At 41.8% G+C, this 20,245-nt stretch overlaps 1 protein-coding gene across 2 annotated transcripts in view; it reads left to right on the forward strand.

Moving 5' to 3' along the window:
• Positions 1 to 20,245, forward strand: part of HMGA2 (high mobility group AT-hook 2) — a 129,078-nt gene that overhangs the window by 94,536 nt on the left and 14,297 nt on the right. For both annotated transcript variants that reach the window (XM_083400153.1, XM_083400154.1), the window contains one exon: positions 17,591 to 17,623. In XM_083400153.1, coding sequence (XP_083256279.1) covers positions 17,591 to 17,623 — 33 coding nt within the window. The remainder of the gene's footprint in view (positions 1 to 17,590; positions 17,624 to 20,245) is intronic.

The following is a 20,245-nucleotide window of genomic DNA, read 5'->3' on the forward strand; positions in this document are numbered from 1 at the left end:
CCAAATCCTGGCAATGTCCAAGAAATTCCGGACATATGGCAACCCTAGGTTCCCCCTTGCATCAGGGCTAGCTGAAAATGCACTAAACTTCCTTTTGAACTCGAAGGGGTGCGAATTTGAAAGGTCCTGAGTCTGTTTTTAATGGACAGACTAGGATCTAAAACCAGCTTCACAAGCATAGTGTTTTCAATAACTTTTCTTTGATGGAAAGACGGTATACTTTTGTCCCTGCGTGCTAATGTTCACATTCTATGTCTGAAAAAAGTATGCAAGCTTATTCCTATTTCATGAGAACAGGACTCAAAAGAGAAGATGCTTACATTAGCTGGATTTCCTTTAGTGAGCACAGAATTACACACTTGATTATGGGCAGATGGCAATTGTGGAAATCGTTCACTGTCATAAGTTTCTTTTCTTCTTTTTAAAAAAATTGTATTTATTTATGAAACGGACCCAATAGTCACTGAGTCACTTGATCTTTTCCCCAGTGGTCACTTTGCATTCCTTATGAGTGAGCGCATAAAATACTCGTCTATTTAAACAGTGCCCCAGCCAGCATATGTTCAAATTACATCCAGAGTCTACTTGAAAGCAACCCCTATTTTTAACTTCCCTTTCGGGCATGTTGCACATAAAAATAATTAATTGTTCGAAGTTCAGTACAAGATAGCCCACTTTCACAAGAGATTTTTAAATCTGGTTTTGGATTTCCATTGTCTGTGCAATGACATCACACCAACCTGCATTATGCATGTTTAACAGTTAGGCATTCCTAAGCTCTTTGAAGTACCATGTGCACAGTATTCTCGTGAAGGAGTAGTTGTGCCCCCCAGGAGCAGACTGCAGATGCTTCCCCCTCGCCATGATAATGATGATAATTGGCCACCAGGAGTGCACATAATATTCTAAATAATAGGAACTGCATCCACCAAATCATTTTAATTAAATAACTACGTAAAGGTAAAGGGACCCGTGACCATTAGGTCCAGTCGTGGCCGACTCTGGGGTTGCGGCGCTCATCTTGCTTTATTGGCCGAGGGAGCCGGTGTACAGCTTCCGGGTCATGTGGCCAGCATGACTAAGCCGCTTCTGGCGAACCAGAGCAGCGCACGGAAACGCCGTTTACCTTCCTGCCAGAGCAGTACCTATTTATCTACTTGCACTTTGACGTGCTTTCGAACTGCTAGGTTGGCAGGAGCAGGGACCGAACAACGGGAGCTCACCCCGTCACGGGGATTCGAACCGCCAACCTTCTGATCGGCAAGTCCTAGGCTCTGTGGTTTAACCCACAGCACCACCCGCATCCCCCAAATAACTACATATATAAGATCTAGTCAGGTTAAAACTGGTTGCTTTCAATATTACATGCAGTGTTACCTATGTGCATGTGCCGTGCATGTTTTTAAATGGGCAGAGAAATTCTGCCAGTGGGTCGGGGAAGGTTTGATGTCACAGGAACTCAGATACCCAAAACATTTTCCCTCTTGTTTCCCTTTTCCATTTTGTTTTGGATTTTTACAGTGTCACTCCCATAGCTTCCAGTGAGAAGGGGCAAACAGTTTTGGGTGCAAAGCAGAACAAATGCTGCATCACTGAGCTGTGGTTCACAGTTTAAACACAGCATCTTAACTTGACCCTAGACATCCACTAAGAGTCAGTGCTGTTGTCATAACTGATGTGATAGGTTCCCCGTGCCCCATCCCAGTTATTTTTCTAGCTGTTGTATTTTGCATGGGTGGCAGTTTCTTCCAAGGGCAGCTCATGTAAAATGCATTGCAGCAATATTAACCAGAGCATGAATAACGTTGCCTCTCTCCATGAGTGGTTGTAGCTGGTGCTCAAGCCTACAATGCTAAAAGGTGTTTCGTCTTACTAAGGCTGCTTAGGTTAGATACAATAGCACCTCCAGATTATGAACCTGGTTCTTCAAGGGGTCTGCAACCCCATCTAAAACAGACCAAACACCACCTTTCGTTCTCTTATTAGAACAGAGTTTGCTTGGTTATCTCTCTGTAGGCAATGTGTTATTGAGCAGTATTGAAAACAACTAATAAGTTCAGTCTGCTTTATTACGAATTCAGTTAAAGCAAAATGAGGCTCCATGTCAGTTTTGTAACAAATATTTGGTGTCAATTTATTCCTCATCTGCAGCTGGCCCAAATCCCTCTTACTCCTCTTCACTGGCGGAGTGAAGGAGGGTGCGGTAAGTGTGGGCCACCCCGGGTGGCATCCCTGAAGGGGTGTGTGACATCGCCACCCCACCCCCTGCGCAGCTAGCCCCGCCCCCGGGTGCACAGCGCATGCGCTGCTGCAGGTGCCAGAGCAGCTAGCTCCACCTCTGCCCCTCTTATTCCCCTTTGATCTAGCATTGTTCTTTCATCCCCATTTCTCAGTTGTTGGGTGTCATTCTATAATGAAGTTCAAGAGACAACCTGGTGTTAACAACAGCACGTCTTTTCCAGAAGTGAGACCTTTTGCGCCATTATTTAGCCCCTATCCAGTCCCTGGATTCATTTTGAGGTGAGAACATGGGAGGATGGACCATGATCCCATCCCAAAAAAGGAACTGTACAAACAGCTCCTGTTGCCTACAGCCATCACTCATTCCATAGACCTCTTGCCTCTAGTCGAGCAACTAGTAGCAGGTGGGATTCGGCACTAGGGCTTTTAGTTGCTGACTCCGAGACTACTCTGTCTCTGAGTCTAGTTTGGCCATCACTGTAATAGGGTATATTGATAGACGAAACCATAAATTTTAATTGCCTGGAGTTTCATTATAAGGCAGAGGGTCTGGGACTTTCTGGAAAAAAGAGCAATTGGAATCTATACAAATAAAGTTTTAGTGCTTTGTTAGGTGTGCCATCAGGCGCTCTTGCTCCTTTTGGGAACAGTAGTTGTTTTTATGCCTGTCAAGATAAATATTCTCATGGCAGTTATTACTTTCTGGAACAAGTGCTGAGTTACAACCGGATCAGCTGGGGACACTGCTGTGAAACTAAAATGTAGACTTTTGATATTGACTTTCAAAACACAAGGGATTGATCTTTGGGGCAGGTTTATAAATTAGTTAAAGACAGGTTGAAGGGGAAATATGTGCATGAGGATAATGGACCATAATTTAGATGTGGCTGTATTCACCCTGCCAGCCTTATTTTAATGCATTGCAGTTTTATCTTTTGAGATCTGCCTTTAAAGGCACTTATTGGAATGCAAGTCTTATTGAACACAGTGAGGCATATTTCTGAGTAAAATGCACAAGATTGGACAGTAATACAGTGGTACCTCGGGTTAAGTACTTAATTTGTTCCGGAGGTCCATACTTAACCTGAAACTGTTCTTAACCTGAAGCACCACTTTAGCTAATGGGGCCTTCTGCTGCTGCCGCGCCGCTGGAGCACGGTTTCTGTTCTCATCCTGAAGCAAAGTTCTTAACCTGAAGCACTATTTCTGGGTTAGCGGAGTCTGTAACCTGAAGCGTCTGTAACCTGAAGTGTATGTAACCCGATGGTACCACTGTAGTTAACTTGAAAGGTTTTCATGGCCTTTGGGTTTAAAACCAATGTCCCAACAACATTCAAAAGAAATGATATGTCTGAATCTGTGGAGCCGGGGCAGTTGAAAAAGATTTGCCACAATGTGTTCCTTTGTGGCATCTGTAGGGAACCTCAGGAAAAGAGAATTGTGAATCAGTTAGCCTGAATGTCTAGTACTGTATTGATAAGATGCTTCTAAAGAAAGATAATTTATTGGCTAATCAAATGTTATATTTGGGGTTGCCGGATTTGCAGTGGGTTACAAAGAAGTGTGCAGAACTGGGAATATGTTGAAGCCAATGCAATAAATTGTAAAGATCTTCTAATGTGTTTATATATGGCTCTCCTTGAGCCGGCCCCTTCATAAAACAGGCATATGCTTTCTTTAATATGGATGTAGCTGTTGCTAACCTGTTGGAAGTGGATTTAAACATTTCGCTCTGGATTTTGAATGGAAACTTTCTCAGTTCATTTTTATTGCGATGACCAATTTTTTGGTTAAACAGCACAGTTTTGATTTGGAATACGGTAGAAGCTGATAACATCTAAAAATGCAACACATATCTCCACTGTTAAAGAGGCTATAATTGGTGCATCTTGAGCAGATGTCTGCCACCCCCATTCTGTAGATGAAGGAACTTTATAACACTCTGATACAAACCAATTAGTTGAGCCTACAAGCTAATGCTTATGCAACATATTGTAGACAGATGACAAGATCAGTTGTTCCCACACAAACTTAAAACACGTGGTCGCAAAAGGTGATGCCCTCGACTACGAGAAAAGAAGGTTGCTATCAGCAAAGTAAAAAACTTTCAGATGTTGTTTCGTCTTATAACTAATTAAATCTAGCCACAACAAATATACTGATTAAATATCATGAAAACAAAAGAGAGTAAAAGAAGGTGAGGTCCTCTGTAACTGAAAAAGTTATAGCTTTTTAACTAATAGGAAGATGCATAACTTTCAGTTGTGTTTCCCATTTATGAACCACAATGTATATCAACTTGCGGGTGTTGTGTTGCATCTAGAATGTACTTTCTGCAAACATAAATGGACCACCTGTCTTATTGAAGGCTTTTGATTGAGTAAAGGGATCCCATCAGCAGTGGAGAGACAACTTTTTCCACTTCCTCTCCTTAGCCACACTGTTCTAGAAGGTCCTACAAACAATTGGAGGAGAATTGGACACCTTTTTATTGTCTTTTCTCCAATCTAAATATTCCCAGGTTCCTTCAACTTTTACTTGATCTCTAGGCCCCTCACTACCCTTGTCATTTCCCCCAGTCACATTATGGTTTGTCATTATCTTGGCAAAGTGAACAAAGTGAGTAAGTGAGATCTGACCAGAAAGGAATAGAGTAATACTGTTGCTGCTTATGATGGACAATTTGAAATATATCAAGACTATGATTTGGACTAATGGACTGAGGTCCCATTGAAATCAGTGGAACAAGTTAGTCATGATATTGCTTTGAGTTGGAATTAAGGGCAACTAACTCAAATCTGAATCCTAACATATACTTTTGTTGATGCAGTCTAGAATTGCATCAGCCTATTTAGCTCCAACATGGCACTGCTAATTCTTGTTAAACTGCTGTCAAGCCAGGTGTCAACCATTCTGTATTTGTGCATCTGATTTTTCCTACTAAATGCAGACTTTTGCATTTATCTGTGTTGGAATTTATTTTAATAGCTTTGGCCCAGTTCCCCACCCTGTCAAGATTTCCACGAATCCAAATTATCCCATTTTCCAAGATATTAGCTGGTTATCCCAATGTGGTGTCATCTCCATGTTTCTTCAGTATCCAAACCATTTAGAAATATTTTATAAAGAACAGAACTCTGTGGTCACTTCTCTCCAGGTTGATTAGGATGCCAAACTCTTAGTGTACGGTCCATCAGAGAGTCACAAAAGCAGCTACAAATCCATCTGTGGAGAGGGCATTTGGAGATGAACTGGTTTGATATATATATTTGTGTCTGCTTGTGTGGTTCAATTGCAGGAAAGTTACTTCACTTGATATGAAATAGTGGTCAGCAACTAGTTTGGATGGTGAGTCGATCTCGGAGTGGTCAAAGTACAGTGGTACCTCGGGTTACATACACTTCAGGTTACATACGCTACAGGTTACACACTCCGCTAACCCAGAAATAGTGCTTCAGGTTAAGAGCTTTGCTTCAGGATAAGAACAGAAATCGGGCTCTGGCGGCGCGGCGGCAGCAGCAGGCCCCATTAGCTAAAGTGGTGCTTCAGGTTAAGAACAGTTTTAGGTTAATAACAGACCTCCAGAATGAATTAAGTACTTAGCCCTTAGCTTTTCTCATCCTTTTGCAACCAAATAACTGGAGGGGTCAAAAGGGAAGCGAGAGTTCCAGATTCAATCCCCTTCTGCACCTGGGATCCTGGACAGCCACTTCTAGACCTTTCCCCATATGAACCCTGAGATCATCATCTGAGGCCTTTCTCTAAGTTCCACCTTCAAGGGAGGCTCAGAGCCTGGTGGTGAGAAGAATGGGCCTTTTCTGTAGTAGCTCCCTTTCTGTGGAATGCTCTTTCCGCAGAGGCCCGTGCCCTACCAATTTTCAGCGTCAGGCAAAGATGGGCCTGATGGATGTTTGTATTGTGATTATGTTTTTAATATGCCTATATGTTTTTATTACAGTCCAGTCGTACCTTGTCTCCCAAACGCCTTGGGAGTGAAACGTTTCGGCTCCCGGACAACCGAAAACTGGAAGTGAGTGTTCCAGTTTTCGAATGTTCTTTTGGAAGCCAAACATCCTGTGGGGCAGAGTAGACAATTCTGTGCCAGATGGACAAATAGTCTGGCCTGGTGTAAAGCAACTTTCTTGTGTTCCTAAGAGATTAGAAAATTAAGGTTTTTCTCCTCACTGGGCTCTTCTTCAGAAAAAAACAGGGAGACTGTGGTACCTGACTAAGTTAGACTCAGAGCAGCCCACCCGAAATCAGTGGTTTTGAATCAATCACACTCGTCGATTTTGGTGGGTTTATATTGTGACTTAGTTCGATACTGTTAGGAAGAATTTGATTTGAACTGGCTAGAAAAAAAGATTATAAAGCATAGTAGTTATGGCAGTAGCAGCAGATGTACTGAACTTGTGCATCTTGGAGACCTGATAGGGTGCCTGTCATCCATTTTTAATATTACAGAATCCTTCGCAGAAAAATCAAGCAGATGTAGCTGAACTTTAAAAAAGAAAAGTTTCTTTTTTTTAAAAAAAGGTTTGTGTGTGTACGTTTTGTAGGTCGCTTTGAGAATGAGTGGGAAAGTGGTTTATAAATTTTAAGGATGCAATGACAGAATACATAAATGAATATGAACATTATATTCCTATTGCTGCCTATTACCTATAATATTCTGATTTTTATAAGATTATCAAAAGGAAAGACTTGTTTATCTTTTTAAAAGAGTAGTATGGATGATCAAGAATAATATAATTTAACATGTTTGATTTTTATTCATTTTGGGGGAAGCATTTTACAGTCCAGTCTCTCTGATTCACTGATGTAAGGCAGAATAGGCATCAAAACGTAAGAGAATACTAGAAGCAGAAGTGGATGTTAGCTAGTGGCAAGAAATTAATTGCATGAATCTTGCTCATTTTTGTTTCATCATGAATATGTCTGTGAAATTACCGTTGTCCAGAAACAGAACAACCTTTCTGTGTGAACATCCTTCCTTTTGACAGAGAATGCCTGAAGCAAAAGAATGAGAAAGTTTAAGCAAATAAGGAAAAAGGATGGTAACAAGATACCACAGTTTTTAGCTGCAGGTCTCCCAATTCGAGTGCAGCTCAGATTGCTAGGAACCAAAAATTATTACCATATGGGTGCTATTCCATTGTCCTATAGGACATTAAGAAGGTCAGCTAGGGCAACATCCTGACAGTGCTGATATGAGCTATTTAGTCAAATATGCAATGACCCATCTATCAAGGAGTATTCTTCGTAATCTCAGTCTCTTAGGGATTGGTTCCTATCCTGATGGGTCTGGACAGTTAGCAACTCCAGTGAAGAAAAAGCTAATGTTTTTATTTTAAAATATGTTCCGCCCACCGTCCCCTGATTATTTTTACTTGGAGATCCGGGGTTTAAAACCTAGAATCTTCAACCTGAATTCTAACAAGCGGGATCCTTCAACAAAACACTGCAGACAGTATGTGATGCCTTGGTTCAGGGTTCTCAGCATTCCAGTCACCCAACCACCCAACGCCAGTTTTCTTCTCCCAATACTCAACAGCATTCTATGCTCACTTCTCATTGCTTTTATGTTGCTTTTCTCCATTTGCTGGGGGAGGTTTTTTGGGGGGGAGGGCAGGGAAAGGGACTGAGATGGACACACCAACTCCAGCCTCATTAAATTATTCAATTTCTCTGTTGATATGTCTAGGCAGCTCTCCTGTCCCTGAGGATATTTCAAAATAGCTTCTTAGTGTGAACCAGGAAGTGTCCTTTCTAATGTGATGGCTCTTTTATACACCCCTCCCCCCGTTTCAGTCAATCCATTTTATTCCCACCCACCCCAATCAACCAACATTCTATGCCACTGTGTTATTATGGGGCCATTTTCCTTTTGTTTTTAATAACCCCCAAATTTTCTGGCCTTCTGCATACCTCAAAGCTCCCCTAAGTCTGTCAATCACTTCAATAACTCTCGTGATACATGGGTGGTGTGGTTTTGACTACATAAGGAAAGTATCGGGAGACAGATTTATTTTAATGCATCCTTACTAAAAAAAAATTAACTATAAACACATAATCAAAGCACATGAGGGGTGTTTATCCTAGAATTTCTGTGAAAATTGCTAAATGCTAAAGTCATAGATTCAAGTCCAAATTTTTAATGCTCGAAGTTTTGTTCTGTTTTTAGTGTTCTGTTGGGAGCTGCCCAGAGTGGCTGGGGAATTTTAATAATAAAATTATTATTATTAATAGTAATTTGCAAATATGGAATATGATATGATGGGGAAGCAATCATAAATTGAAAAAAAATTTATGCTGTCTATTTTGTATGTTCTGATTTGAGCTGAGATTACAATGTCTCCTCCTAGACCTAGATAATTATGTTTTGAATCAGAAAGAGTAATTTATCAGATAGCTGAAATTTAGATTGAGTAATGAATCAATCTTTACGCAAATGAGCTCCTTAACAAGAGAAGTCATGAAACTAACAGTGGCAAATTGCAGAGGTTTTACCACCGTCTCAAAATGCCCAAGTGAAATATTCAGAGAGGGGCAATAGCTTGGTGGTAGAGCACTTCACTGGTTAAGGACCATAGATCAGTTTCAGCTTTAATCCTCGGTACCTCCAGCTGGAGCTTCTCCAAGTGGAGAGCTGAGAGTCTGTGTTCTCCTTTCCCTTTTCACTGCCACAACGTTTTCTACCTCTGGCAGTGGCTACCCAAACTCCAGCCCTGACTGGGATATTTAAATGCCCACTTCAAACAGCAAATGAATTGTGGGTAGCAGGTAAGTGGTTGGGGTGGGCCTTCTCACTGTACAATGAAAGATCCCTTATTTCAATATAATGTTTATATTGTTAGCCTGAACTTTGTAGGCAGAACTTTGCCCTGTTGAATATGCTTGTAACATCTTGGAAGTGTCAGCTGCCTGAATGGGCTTTTTGTGGGAATACATTTGAATTGGAAAAGAGTAATCCATCAAACCATATTTGAGGAGTACTTCTGTTCCCCATAACCTTAGAAATAAAAAGTTTCTTATATTGCAATTGGCTAAATAACATTGTACTCCCACCATGCAACCCCCTGAGATTGTGTGGGTTTTCCTATAAGACTAGGTCCAGAAAAAGTCAAGAGAAGTCAGTTTAATAAACCCATAAATAACATTTGAATTATCCTACTAGTATCATTGGTATTAAATTCTTCAAATGGAGCCAAGTAGAACGAAAAGAAAATAGTGTTTATTTATTTTTTAATGAAATTCCACGGATTCTTCATAGGTTACTATTGTTCAGGTTTATGAGTCTGTACAGAGTACTGTTAAATCTCCTTGACCAATATAAGGGTCTGATTTTGGGATGGATTCCAGCCACTCATAGCTCTCTGTGTTCACAGACATTAGGGTGGCTACTTAATTGCAAACATGAGGTGAAGAAGGCAGAAATCATGACCTTTTGTTCTAGAGACGAGGGGACATAATACTTTAGCACAAACGTCACAAACAGCCTGGTCCTATTAACGGCCCCTGAGTCAGGTGCAGAAATAAAATTAATGGAGCTTTAAGATTGTCAAGAGGCATGAGACATCACACATTCCCTTGCGCTTTCTTTCTTTCTTTCTTTCTTTCTCCATCCACTTCCCCACCTCCTTCTACTCATGTACAGTGTGAGGTGCAGCCATTGTCAACTTGTGTTTAAAAGATTCTGGGTACACTGTCAACTCCAGTTGGTTTTAATTAGGAATGGATGGAGTGGAACACTTAAGTTCTGAAACTGTTCAGGGACTTCCAACTTCCAGTTGGTTCCACCCTGGTATAATTCCTGTTAGAAATCCAAATTTTAGAGCATAAGTGGTATAAAGAAAATAGCTGTTTGGTTTGGAGTTTGTTTGTTGTTTTAAAATTTTTCCCACAAGTGTGTGTTATTGTATATAAAATAGATTTCGATCATATGCAAAGTAGCAGAGTAGCTTACAGCTAGGAAGCTAAATAACTCTTCTAGGTGATTGATAGCTTCTTTGTAAAGACTATACATTGTCCAGACTCTTTATATTCAAAAGAACTTTATTTTCATAAACATAACTGAGAAGAATATATTTATAACCTCATCCTTATTCAAACATAACTACATTCTCACTTCAATTCTAAATCGAAGTCTTCTTACTTAGACTTAAAAGCAAAACTGTGTTGCAACTTGCACCAGAGGTTTTTTTGTTTGTTTGTTTTTTTAACCTCACTCAGGCCTTACAGTTTTTATTTTCACCTCAGCAGTATTCTCTTTGTTCCTTACAGAGAGCACCTGCACAGGTTTCTCCCTATTAGCATTTGGGGAATCTTCCTCTGTCTGTTTTGCTTCAGACAGATCGCACTGACACAGCACTGTCCTCAGCAGTATACTTAGAAGCCTCTCTCAACAGCCATTCTCCCTCACACACAGAGAGCAGTTAAAAACAACAGTTACTGGAATAACAGTCACAACATAATGGAATACCTTTCTCGTGTCTCACAGGCAGCCAATCACATGAGAGCTGCCAGAGTGAGGGGGAAGCCATGTTAAAAGTACACAGTAATTCAACATAAGTAAATACTCCCATTTCAGGAAATTAAATCATTATCCTTAACAGTGTGCACTTGTGAGGATAGCTCCACCCAAGTCATTACGGAGATTGAAAGAGGCTCCAGTGTAAAAATGCCTGGTGGGACGAAAGTAATAACTCACTACTGAAGATTTTGGAGGCAAGAGGTTCTTCCACAGCAAGCTGCTTTTTGACACTTACATTTATTCCTAATATGGTGATAATAATGGGTCAGCTTTACAGGTTGGTCATGAAGACAACTGTATCTGAAAAGCTTTCAGCAGTTTGCAAAAGGGTTGCTATTTATTATTTATTAAATATAACTACTGCCCTCCATCTGTGGATCACAGGGCAGTTTACAGAATAAAAACACAATGTTTCATATGGAGTTTGTGAACAGTCCAATATCTGGAGAAAGGTTTGCTTTCTCCAACATTTGATAACTCCCCAAAAGAAGTTGGCATGAAAAGATGATTAGTCACAAGGCAAACTCCAGGGGCCACCTCCATAGTCAGAGGTCTTCCAGACTGTCACTATTTTACAGAAGGATTCAAGCACAAACCGGAAATTCAGGTTTGCACATTTAAAGTAGATTAAAAGGCTCTGCTCCTAGCACAGGTCCACTTCAGAAAAAGAAACAGATTCATTTATTTATTCATTTTGGAAAGTGATGCAGAAATGATTTGAAAAGAGTGGGGTGGATGAATGGCTAACAGAAAGATGGCTCAACACCCTCCAAACAAATCAGGAAGAATGCTCCCTGTTGTATAACTTTGAAAACAAATTGGAATGAATGCTCAAGAAAGGCCAGATAGAATCTAAATTCAGTGTAAGCTTTGTGCAAGCAAATCAGGACGAGTGCTCAATAAAGCGATCCTCTGGAAGGTCCCTCAGTCTTTCCCTCCTCTCTCAAAAAGTGTGTCTTACCTCCCAGCATCCAGATCTTCTACCTTATTTCTTCTCTGTCATGCCTATTTGAGGGCTTGTCTATACTTCCGCTTGTCCTGCCACTTTCCCCCGGTGAAAGCCACTGGATTGATGTTTGCTCCGATTCAGCAGTAAAGAGCAGGCTGTCCAGCAGGGCAAACAGGAAACCTCTCAGATCTGTGCTTACTAGCTGTGGGATGAGCAAAGTGTGGACGAACCCAAGTCTCTCATGCAGGTTGCACTGGCATGTCCTGGAATACAGGGAAGTGATTTAGCCTTCCCTCTTAAATAAAAGATACCATTAGGTCCAGTCGTGGCCGACTCTGGGGTTGCGGCGCTCATTTCGCTTTATTGGCCGAGGGAGCTGGCGTACAGCTTCCGGGTCATGTGGTCAGCATGACTAAGCCGCTTCTGGCGAACCAGAGCAGCACACGAAACGCCGTTTACCTTCCCCGCCAGAGTGGTACCTATTTATCTACTTGCACTTTGCCGTGCTTTCAAACTGCTAGGTTGGCAGGAGCAGGGACCGAGCAAGGGGAGCTCACCCCGTCGCGGGGATTCAAACCGCCAACCTTCTGATCGGCAAGCCTTAGGCTCTGTGGTTTAACCCACAGCGCCACCCGCATCCCTTCCCTCTTAAGTAGCGGAGCACAAATGCTAAATTTCTGTATTGTTTGTACGTCCATTAAAAATGCAAGCTAACTGGGCTGTTGTCAACTATGGATTGTCCTTTAGCCCTGGCTAGCTCAAAATGCAAGGCTATCTATTCAGCAAATACAATAATGCAAATACCAAAAAAAAATATGCATTTTGTTATCCAGCTTGTTTGTTCAATTTGTTTGTTTCAGCCTTAAGTAGCAGCCTTTTTTTCAGGATTCAGTTACGTTGTAGCGATCCGCCTTACACATGTATCTACTGCAAACTTTGAGCTGACCAGACCTTTGCACCCTTCGGGCTGGAATGTTGTTGCCAGAAGACTGTGCATTTCAAAAGGCCTTGCTCTCTTTAATAATCTCAGCCATTAGCACTCCTTCCACCTCTTTCCCCTCCCCTGCTGATTACACCTGTACACATGTTTACTCCAAAACCACATCAAATCCACGGACATTCTTGCAGGCTGACTGGTTTCTACTGCTCAGAAATCCCCCTATTTCTTGGCTGAGTACCCTGCATTCATGTGACTCCTGCACACTGCAACTCAATGAAATCCTCTGAAACAGCTGCCAATTCACCAAATTTTCCATGAATTAGGTCCTGACACTTCAATGAGAGGAAAGACAATGTCTGAAACCAGGCCAACTCTGGCTGACTGCCTAGTATGTGTCACAGTAATTCTACCAGCTGCCCTTCCACACAGCACTTCATACTTTACAGACCACCAAGCAGATCCCTGAATACTTCAATGCTGTTTGGAGTTGGAGCTGCCAGTATGTTTTCTCAGCCTCTGGCACCCAGTGGCTCCAGGCTGGACCCAGAAAGTTTTTGTGCGTGTTTGTTTTGGTTTGTTTTTATTTTTATGAATGGCTGTAGAAGAGGAGTCTTGACTGAACCGAGGCACAATACTGCAGCCATTCATGAAAACAGCAAAAGGAAAACATTGTACTTTGACTGATTGGATGCAGACCAAAGTTTATAGGAATGTTACTCATTCAGGACTTTTGCTGTCTAAAGGCTGATAACGTCTTTGCCTGCTAGATTATGGCTTGTAATTTAAAAAGTGTGGATTTGTGATCCTGGATAGATTGATTGTACTTCTACAAACTAGTTCAATCTTTTTTCTTTGCATCGGAGAGGGGGGCAGATTTTTAAGTCTTCCTCAAACCATTTCGTTTCTGAAAAAGAGACATGCTGCTAGAAAACTCACTTCTTTTCAGATTTCCACCAAAAGTTTGGGCCGGGGGGGGGGGGGGGATACAATCTCTAGATTACTTATGTGTTTCCTAGCTTTCGCGTGGAAAAACTGTGTGACTCAAAATGAAGCCATTTAAGGCTTAAAACAGGGAAGACATTATTCAACTGAAGAAAATTAATAATTGTTGATATATAACAATGGGAGATCTAACCCGTGGTATATAAGGTTGTATCATTTAGTTGGTGTTGTGTGGCTTTGATCCTGCAGTAATTGCTAAGGCAAATTGGAGAATGGCTGTGAATGAATGAGTTCTCTGTTTAAGAATTCTCCTTTGGCAGGGCTGGAATTTATTCTTCAGTTCTGGAGTGTCTCCTTCCATGATGGCAGTGGATGCTTGTTCCATGTGTTTATTGCCATGTTCTAATTCAGCATTTCCCAAAGTTTCTACTGAGGGCCTATTCAAATATTATGGACCCCACAGAGAGGTGGTTTTTTAAAAAAATATCAACTTGCACTACACGCAGGCACTGTAATCTTGGAAAGGCGCTCACTCTGTGGATATTCCCTGCACATAACTGCCTAGAAAGCAGGAATATGTGCAGCTTGACAGGATCCAACTAAGCACTACTCAGAGTAGGCCCATTGAAATCATTGTCACATTAATTTCAGTGGTTCTACTCTGAGCAGGATTAACATTGGCTATGACCCTTATGAACCTTGCTTCTATTTTTAATTTTCTCACATTTCTGTCCCGCCTTTAGTCTGTCATGGAAATCAAGACAGTATACATGTGGTTCCCAGGCAGCTACCAGTAACATGGGTGATAGCTCATACTTGCCAGGGCTGATGGGAGTTGTAGTTTAGTAATATCTGGCGGGTCAAAGGTTCCCCACACCTGTTCTGAATAATTATCCCAGTGGTCCAGTGGCACCGCTTTCCTGCCTTGTGACAGTACACTTGCTTAATACCAGCAGGTTTACTACTGGACAGAATACAGAAGAACTTAGGCAGCTACCTTTGAGTCAGATCATTGGTCCATCTAGCTCAATAGTGTTCACACAGACTAGTGGTGGCTCTCCAGGGTTTCTCCTAGACCTACCTGGAAATGCTGGAGATCTAACCTAGGACCTTCAGTATGCAGATGCTCTACCACTGAACTATGGTCCTTCAGTAGGGTTTCTTATAAATTAATGGGATGTGGGTGGCGCTGTGGTCTAAACCATTGAGCCTCTTGGGCTTGCTGATCAGAAGGTGGGCAGTTTGAATCCCTGCGCCGGGGTGAGCTCCTGTGGCTCTGTCCCAGCTCCTGCCAACCTAGCAGTTTGAAAGCACGCCAGTGCAAGTAGATAAATAGATACCACTGTGGTGGGAAGGTAAAGGGCATTCCATGCACTCTGGTTTCTGTCACAGTGTTCCATTGTGCCAGAAGCAGTTTAGTCATGCTGGCCACATGACCCAGAAAGCTGTCTGTGGACAAATGCCATCTCCCTCAGCCTGAAGCAAGAGGAGCGCTGCAACCCCATAGTCGCCTTTGACTGGACTTAACCATCTAAGGGTCCTTTCCCTTTCCATTTTTACCTTATAAACTAGAAAGGATGAGTCCATTTAAGTGGTAACAGACGGCGTGGGACAGGTGAGGCGTATGCTGCAGGAAATAATTTGCTGGGGGAAATGTGAGCTTGAGGAGGGAATTGAAAGAGGAGAAGGAGTTGGCTTGCCAGATCAGAAGTGGGGGCAGCATTCTGTCAAAATGGGCAGGATTTATTCTGTGAAGCTGTGAAGTAATTAAAAAGAAAGTGCCTTTCTGAACTTCTTTACCTCACAGCTGAGTAGGCACAGCCAGATCACACAGATCTGCAAAGGGTGTGATTTTCAGGTGGTCTTCAGCAAGCATTTCATATTTTAAGGAATTTAGCATTGAGGAATGAAAGGAGATGTAAGGATAGATGCTAATGGTCAAGACAGGCAGGTGGCAGGTTAGCTTTTAAAGCCAGGATATATGTGTACACCTTGTGACCCACCAGGCTAAATGCAACCTACCTGCCGGATGTTCTACAACCATGTTTTGTGGCCACAAGCAACAAAACCAAAGGTTTACGGGGGTGCCATACATAGCATTTGGGCTGCATTTGACTTTGAAAAGTCACGTGCTTTATGCTTTAAGAAACAGGCTGGATTTTCAACAGCGCTGGGAAACACTCCAGGCTGACCACATATTCATTTGAACTCAAGTGTGATGGGGAACTCAAAAGCGGGGAGCTAAAATGTTATGATAACGTACCAACGATCCTGGACTGGCAGACAAAGATGGTGGAATATGCTGAGTTGGCGAAATTGACTGGGAAAATCCAAAACCAGCAGGATCAAACGTTTCAAAAAGACTGGAATAAGTTTATAGAGTATTTGAGGGATAATTTTAAACATTTAACAGCACTGACAGGACTGATTTAAAACCTGATAGTTTATAGAAAGCATGGATTTACAATTAATATAATTTAGTGATTATTGGAATTGAATAGAGAGTAAAGAGGGAAAATTGAAATGCAATTTTAAAAAAGATATAATTTAAGGTAATCATAGGCCGGGAGGGATGGGAGTCGAGGGCTCATGAGAGTGGAATATAATTCAAAAACTGGTGTGTGCTATATTTATATAAAATGGAAACTTTTAAAAAATGATTAAAAAATAAATAAATTGGTAACATGTCTAGAAAGTTGAGCCATGGGTGATTTTGCAAACCTGGCCCTACGTTGGTCTCCCATGGTCTCTATGATCTACTTCAGAGGATATAGACTTATTGTCTGCAGAGATTTGACTCCTTGCATGATGTATCCTTAATACAGTAAGCTGTGAGTTTATTCTTTTAAGGAATCTCTGCATGCTCCAAAAGGATTGAAACCAGACACTTCTTATTCAAACCACCCTTGTATTTTAGTCCTCTGCTTGGTATAATGAGAAGAAAAATCTCCATGAATGCATTAGAAAAAGAAAAAACTCTCTCCCTACCTAAGTTTCAGATACACAGACCAATGCAGAAAAATGTCAGTTGGCAGCTGGGATAGCTCAATTGGTAGAGCACGAGATTCAGTTTCAACGTTGTGGGTTTGAGCCCCACGTTGGACAAAAGATTCCTGCATTGCAGGGGGTTGGACTAGATGACTCTTGTGGTCCCTTCGAACTCTACAATACAGGGATACTTTGAACAAAAATGATGTACACAAATCTGGATGGCCTCAAAAGCAGTTATGGGGAATGGACTTTGTACAGGACTGTTATCTCTTTACCTATATTTACTGGAATTCCATGAAGACTAATAGAATTCTGCAAATGTCCCCCAACTGTAGTTTTTGTTTACATTATTTTGATGCATGCCATGGGAATGTTATACAAAGTATGTGCAGCTAAATTAGAATAATTGTAGAAAATGTGCAAACAATCTCTTGTCTTTCCCAGCTGTATTGTTGTACTGTAAAAGTTAACCTGTTCCCAATGCCCAGACTGGAAATTTATAAGCATATAATTCTAATCAAAAAGGATACACATCATATCACACATAATACTAAAAATTGAGGTTTTTCCGCTGTATGTTACATTGGCCTTCACCTACCTGGTATTCTCCAGATGTTTTGGACTACTGTTCAAACACAGCCTGATGGTTTCCACATTGAGGAAGGCTTTGTTACACAGTACAGTCATACCTTGGAAGTCGAATGGAATCCGTTCCGGAAGTCCATTTGACTTCTAAAACTTTCGAAAACCAAATTGCGGCTTCTGATTGGCTTCAGGAAGCTCCTGGAGCCAATCAGAAGCCCCATCAGACGTTCAGGTTCCAAAAGAACATTCGCAAACCAGAACAATCACTTCCGGGTTTGCAGTGTTCGGGAGCCAAAACGTCCCAAGTTCTAGGACGTTCAGGTTCCAAGGTACAACTGTATGAGAAAGGGGAGACTTTCCTTTGTCATAAGCCATCTAAATAATATATTTCTTTACTCTTTCTTTGCAGCCACAACAGGTGACCCAGAAGAAGCCAGCTCGGGTAAGTAGGGTGTGTGTGTGTGTGTGTGTGTGTATTATTTGCTGTGTGCTAAATTCATATAGCTCCATACATCTGTAATGCTAATCTGACATTGACATGTAATGAGCAGAAATACTTGAGGGTAAATAAACAAGATGATTTTATGCCAATTAAACAAGGACAACATCACAAACAAGAATCTTATTTCATCAGGGGCATGTTAAACTTTTTTTTTTTTACTAACATTTCTTTATAGCCAAATGGTGACAAAACAGAAGTTAAAAACTACAAAACGCAATAATAATTATAAAAGAATGAAGCTAAAGCAAATTATAACAGCCATGGAATAAACCCAACAGCAGTTTAATGATCTAAAGGGGTAGGCAAACTAATGCCCAGGGGCCGGATCCGGCCCAATCACCTTCTAAATCCGGCCTGCAGACGGTCTGGGAATCAGCGTGTTTTTACATGAGTAGAATGTGTCCCTTTATTTAAAATGCATCTCTGTGTTATTTGTGGGGCCTCCCTGGTGTTTTTACAAGAGTAGAATGTGTGCTTTTATTTAAAATGCATCTCTGGGTTATTTGTGGGTCGTAGGAATTCGTTCATACATATATTATTTCGCCTGCCCCCCATGAGGTCAGAGGGACAGTGGACCGGCCCCCTGCTGAAAAAGGTTGCTGACCCCTGATAAACAACAACAAATTTTTAAAACTGAAAGTCTAAAATAATATTTAAAGTGGCAAACTGCTGAAAAGTCCCTCTCTCTAGTAGCCACCACCTTCAGCAGGGGCAATTGCAGAAGGGCCTCAGAAGATGACCTTAAGATCTGGGTAGGTATATATGGGAAGATGCTTAGGGCCTAGAAAGAGACTAGCTATCATTGTAGATTACAGAGCACTGGCATAATATGTTCCTTTTAGCCAGTCCCAGTTGACAATCTGGCCAGGCTATTTTGGCCTGACCGAACTTTCTAGACCATTTTCAAAGGTAGACCCACAGACAATGCCTTCTAGCAATGCAGAATTGGCCGATTAAACAGCCATTAACCCCACTTTGTCACGTTGTCTTGCTTAAAAGGGTTGTTTTCTCACCTTTTCAATGAATATTTATGGATGAAATGGGAGCTCTAAACCATTTTACAGACTCCAAACACAGAGCCGGAACATGGTAGTTATTACACCATGGAAAACTGCGGTAGACTTTTGTATAATATGAGCATAACATCCTTAGTGAGTATAATAGAGGAGACACTGAGGATCAGGAGCAGTTTCAGGATCCGTGAAAGGATGGGGAAGCTCTCTTCAGGTGTTACTAAAAAATGGCAGTGTTTTCTTGAGTCCTGAGGCATGGCTGGCTCAGGAGTGGAGTGACCGGCTGTGACATGTGAAGATGGAGAGAAAAGAGGGTGACATTCGGCTGGGGGCTGAGACCAGAGAGAAGAGGCTGGGGGGAGCAGATGCCTTTGGCTCCCAGGGTCCTACTGCCTTAGCAGGAGTCTCATCTCTCCCTTTCTCTTTGAGACAAAGGAACACAGCCAGGGAATCTGAGAGGGAGTCAGCCCACAGCTAGGGAAGGAGAAACCAAAGTCTGAAGGGGGGGGGGAGACGACTCCTTGGGGGGGGGTGCCAGGGGAGATGTAAGTGGGTAGGAGGGGGAGCACTTTGTAGATGTTGGTCTCCAGTACAGCATTACAGGTGCTTATCAGGATTAGAAGGAATCACAGTGGTACCTCAGGTTACTTACGCTTCAGGTTACAAACTCCACTAACCCAGAAATAGTGCTTCAGGTTAAGAACTTTGCTTCAGGATGAGAACAGAAATCGTCCTCCGGCGGCAGCAGGAGGCCCCATTAGCTAAAGTGGTGCTTCAGGTTAAGAACAGTTTCAGGTTAAGTACGGGCCTCCAGAACGAATTAAGTACCTAACCCGAGGTACCACTGTACACATGATAGACAAGAAAACTAGAAATATCAACAGCCATTGCTTGATTCAGGGATGGTGAGGTGCTTGGAGGCCCGAAGTCTAGGAGATCTCCAAGCTTTATAATCTATAAAGATGGTGATGTATCCTGCTGGTCAGCTGCTCACTGGGTCCTGCCAACATCTTCAAACCACAGGAAAAGACTTCTGTAGCACCTGGAAGGGGAGGCTCCCTTAGGAATCTAAGAATCTGTCTCGCACTGTGTTTGCCGGGCAGCTTTATAGATTACTACTATATGAGCCCGCTCCTCCTCCAGTTCAAGCTATCAGTAGGGTCTGGGTGGGTTCCAGCATCTTTAACTGGGATCCTGGTGGTCTGCTGATTGCAAGTGCTTCTTTCCACCCACACTCCCAAACAAAACATTCTTTGCAATAGCTCACAGACTTCAACTTGTCACATCTCCTAAAACCAAGCTGCTGATTTTTGATTTTTTTTTTTTTTTTTAGAAAACCTTATTACTTTAGAAATAATGGAGATAACCTAATTTATGGTTTGGGATCATTTTTTCAGCAATGATAGAGTAGTTTTGTTACCAGCAATTCCCCTCTAGCAGTTCTAGTTGGCGGGTGAAAAATATCTTTGCTCATTTGAGTATAGCGACTAGCGTAGAAATATTGATTTGGCCTTTGACAGGGTTACCGTGTCTCACGGTCTAACCTAAA

The sequence above is a fragment of the Podarcis tiliguerta genome (assembly GCF_965153285.1).
Source record: "Podarcis tiliguerta genome assembly, chromosome: 10".
In the NCBI taxonomy this organism is placed as follows: Eukaryota; Metazoa; Chordata; class Lepidosauria; order Squamata; family Lacertidae; genus Podarcis; species Podarcis tiliguerta.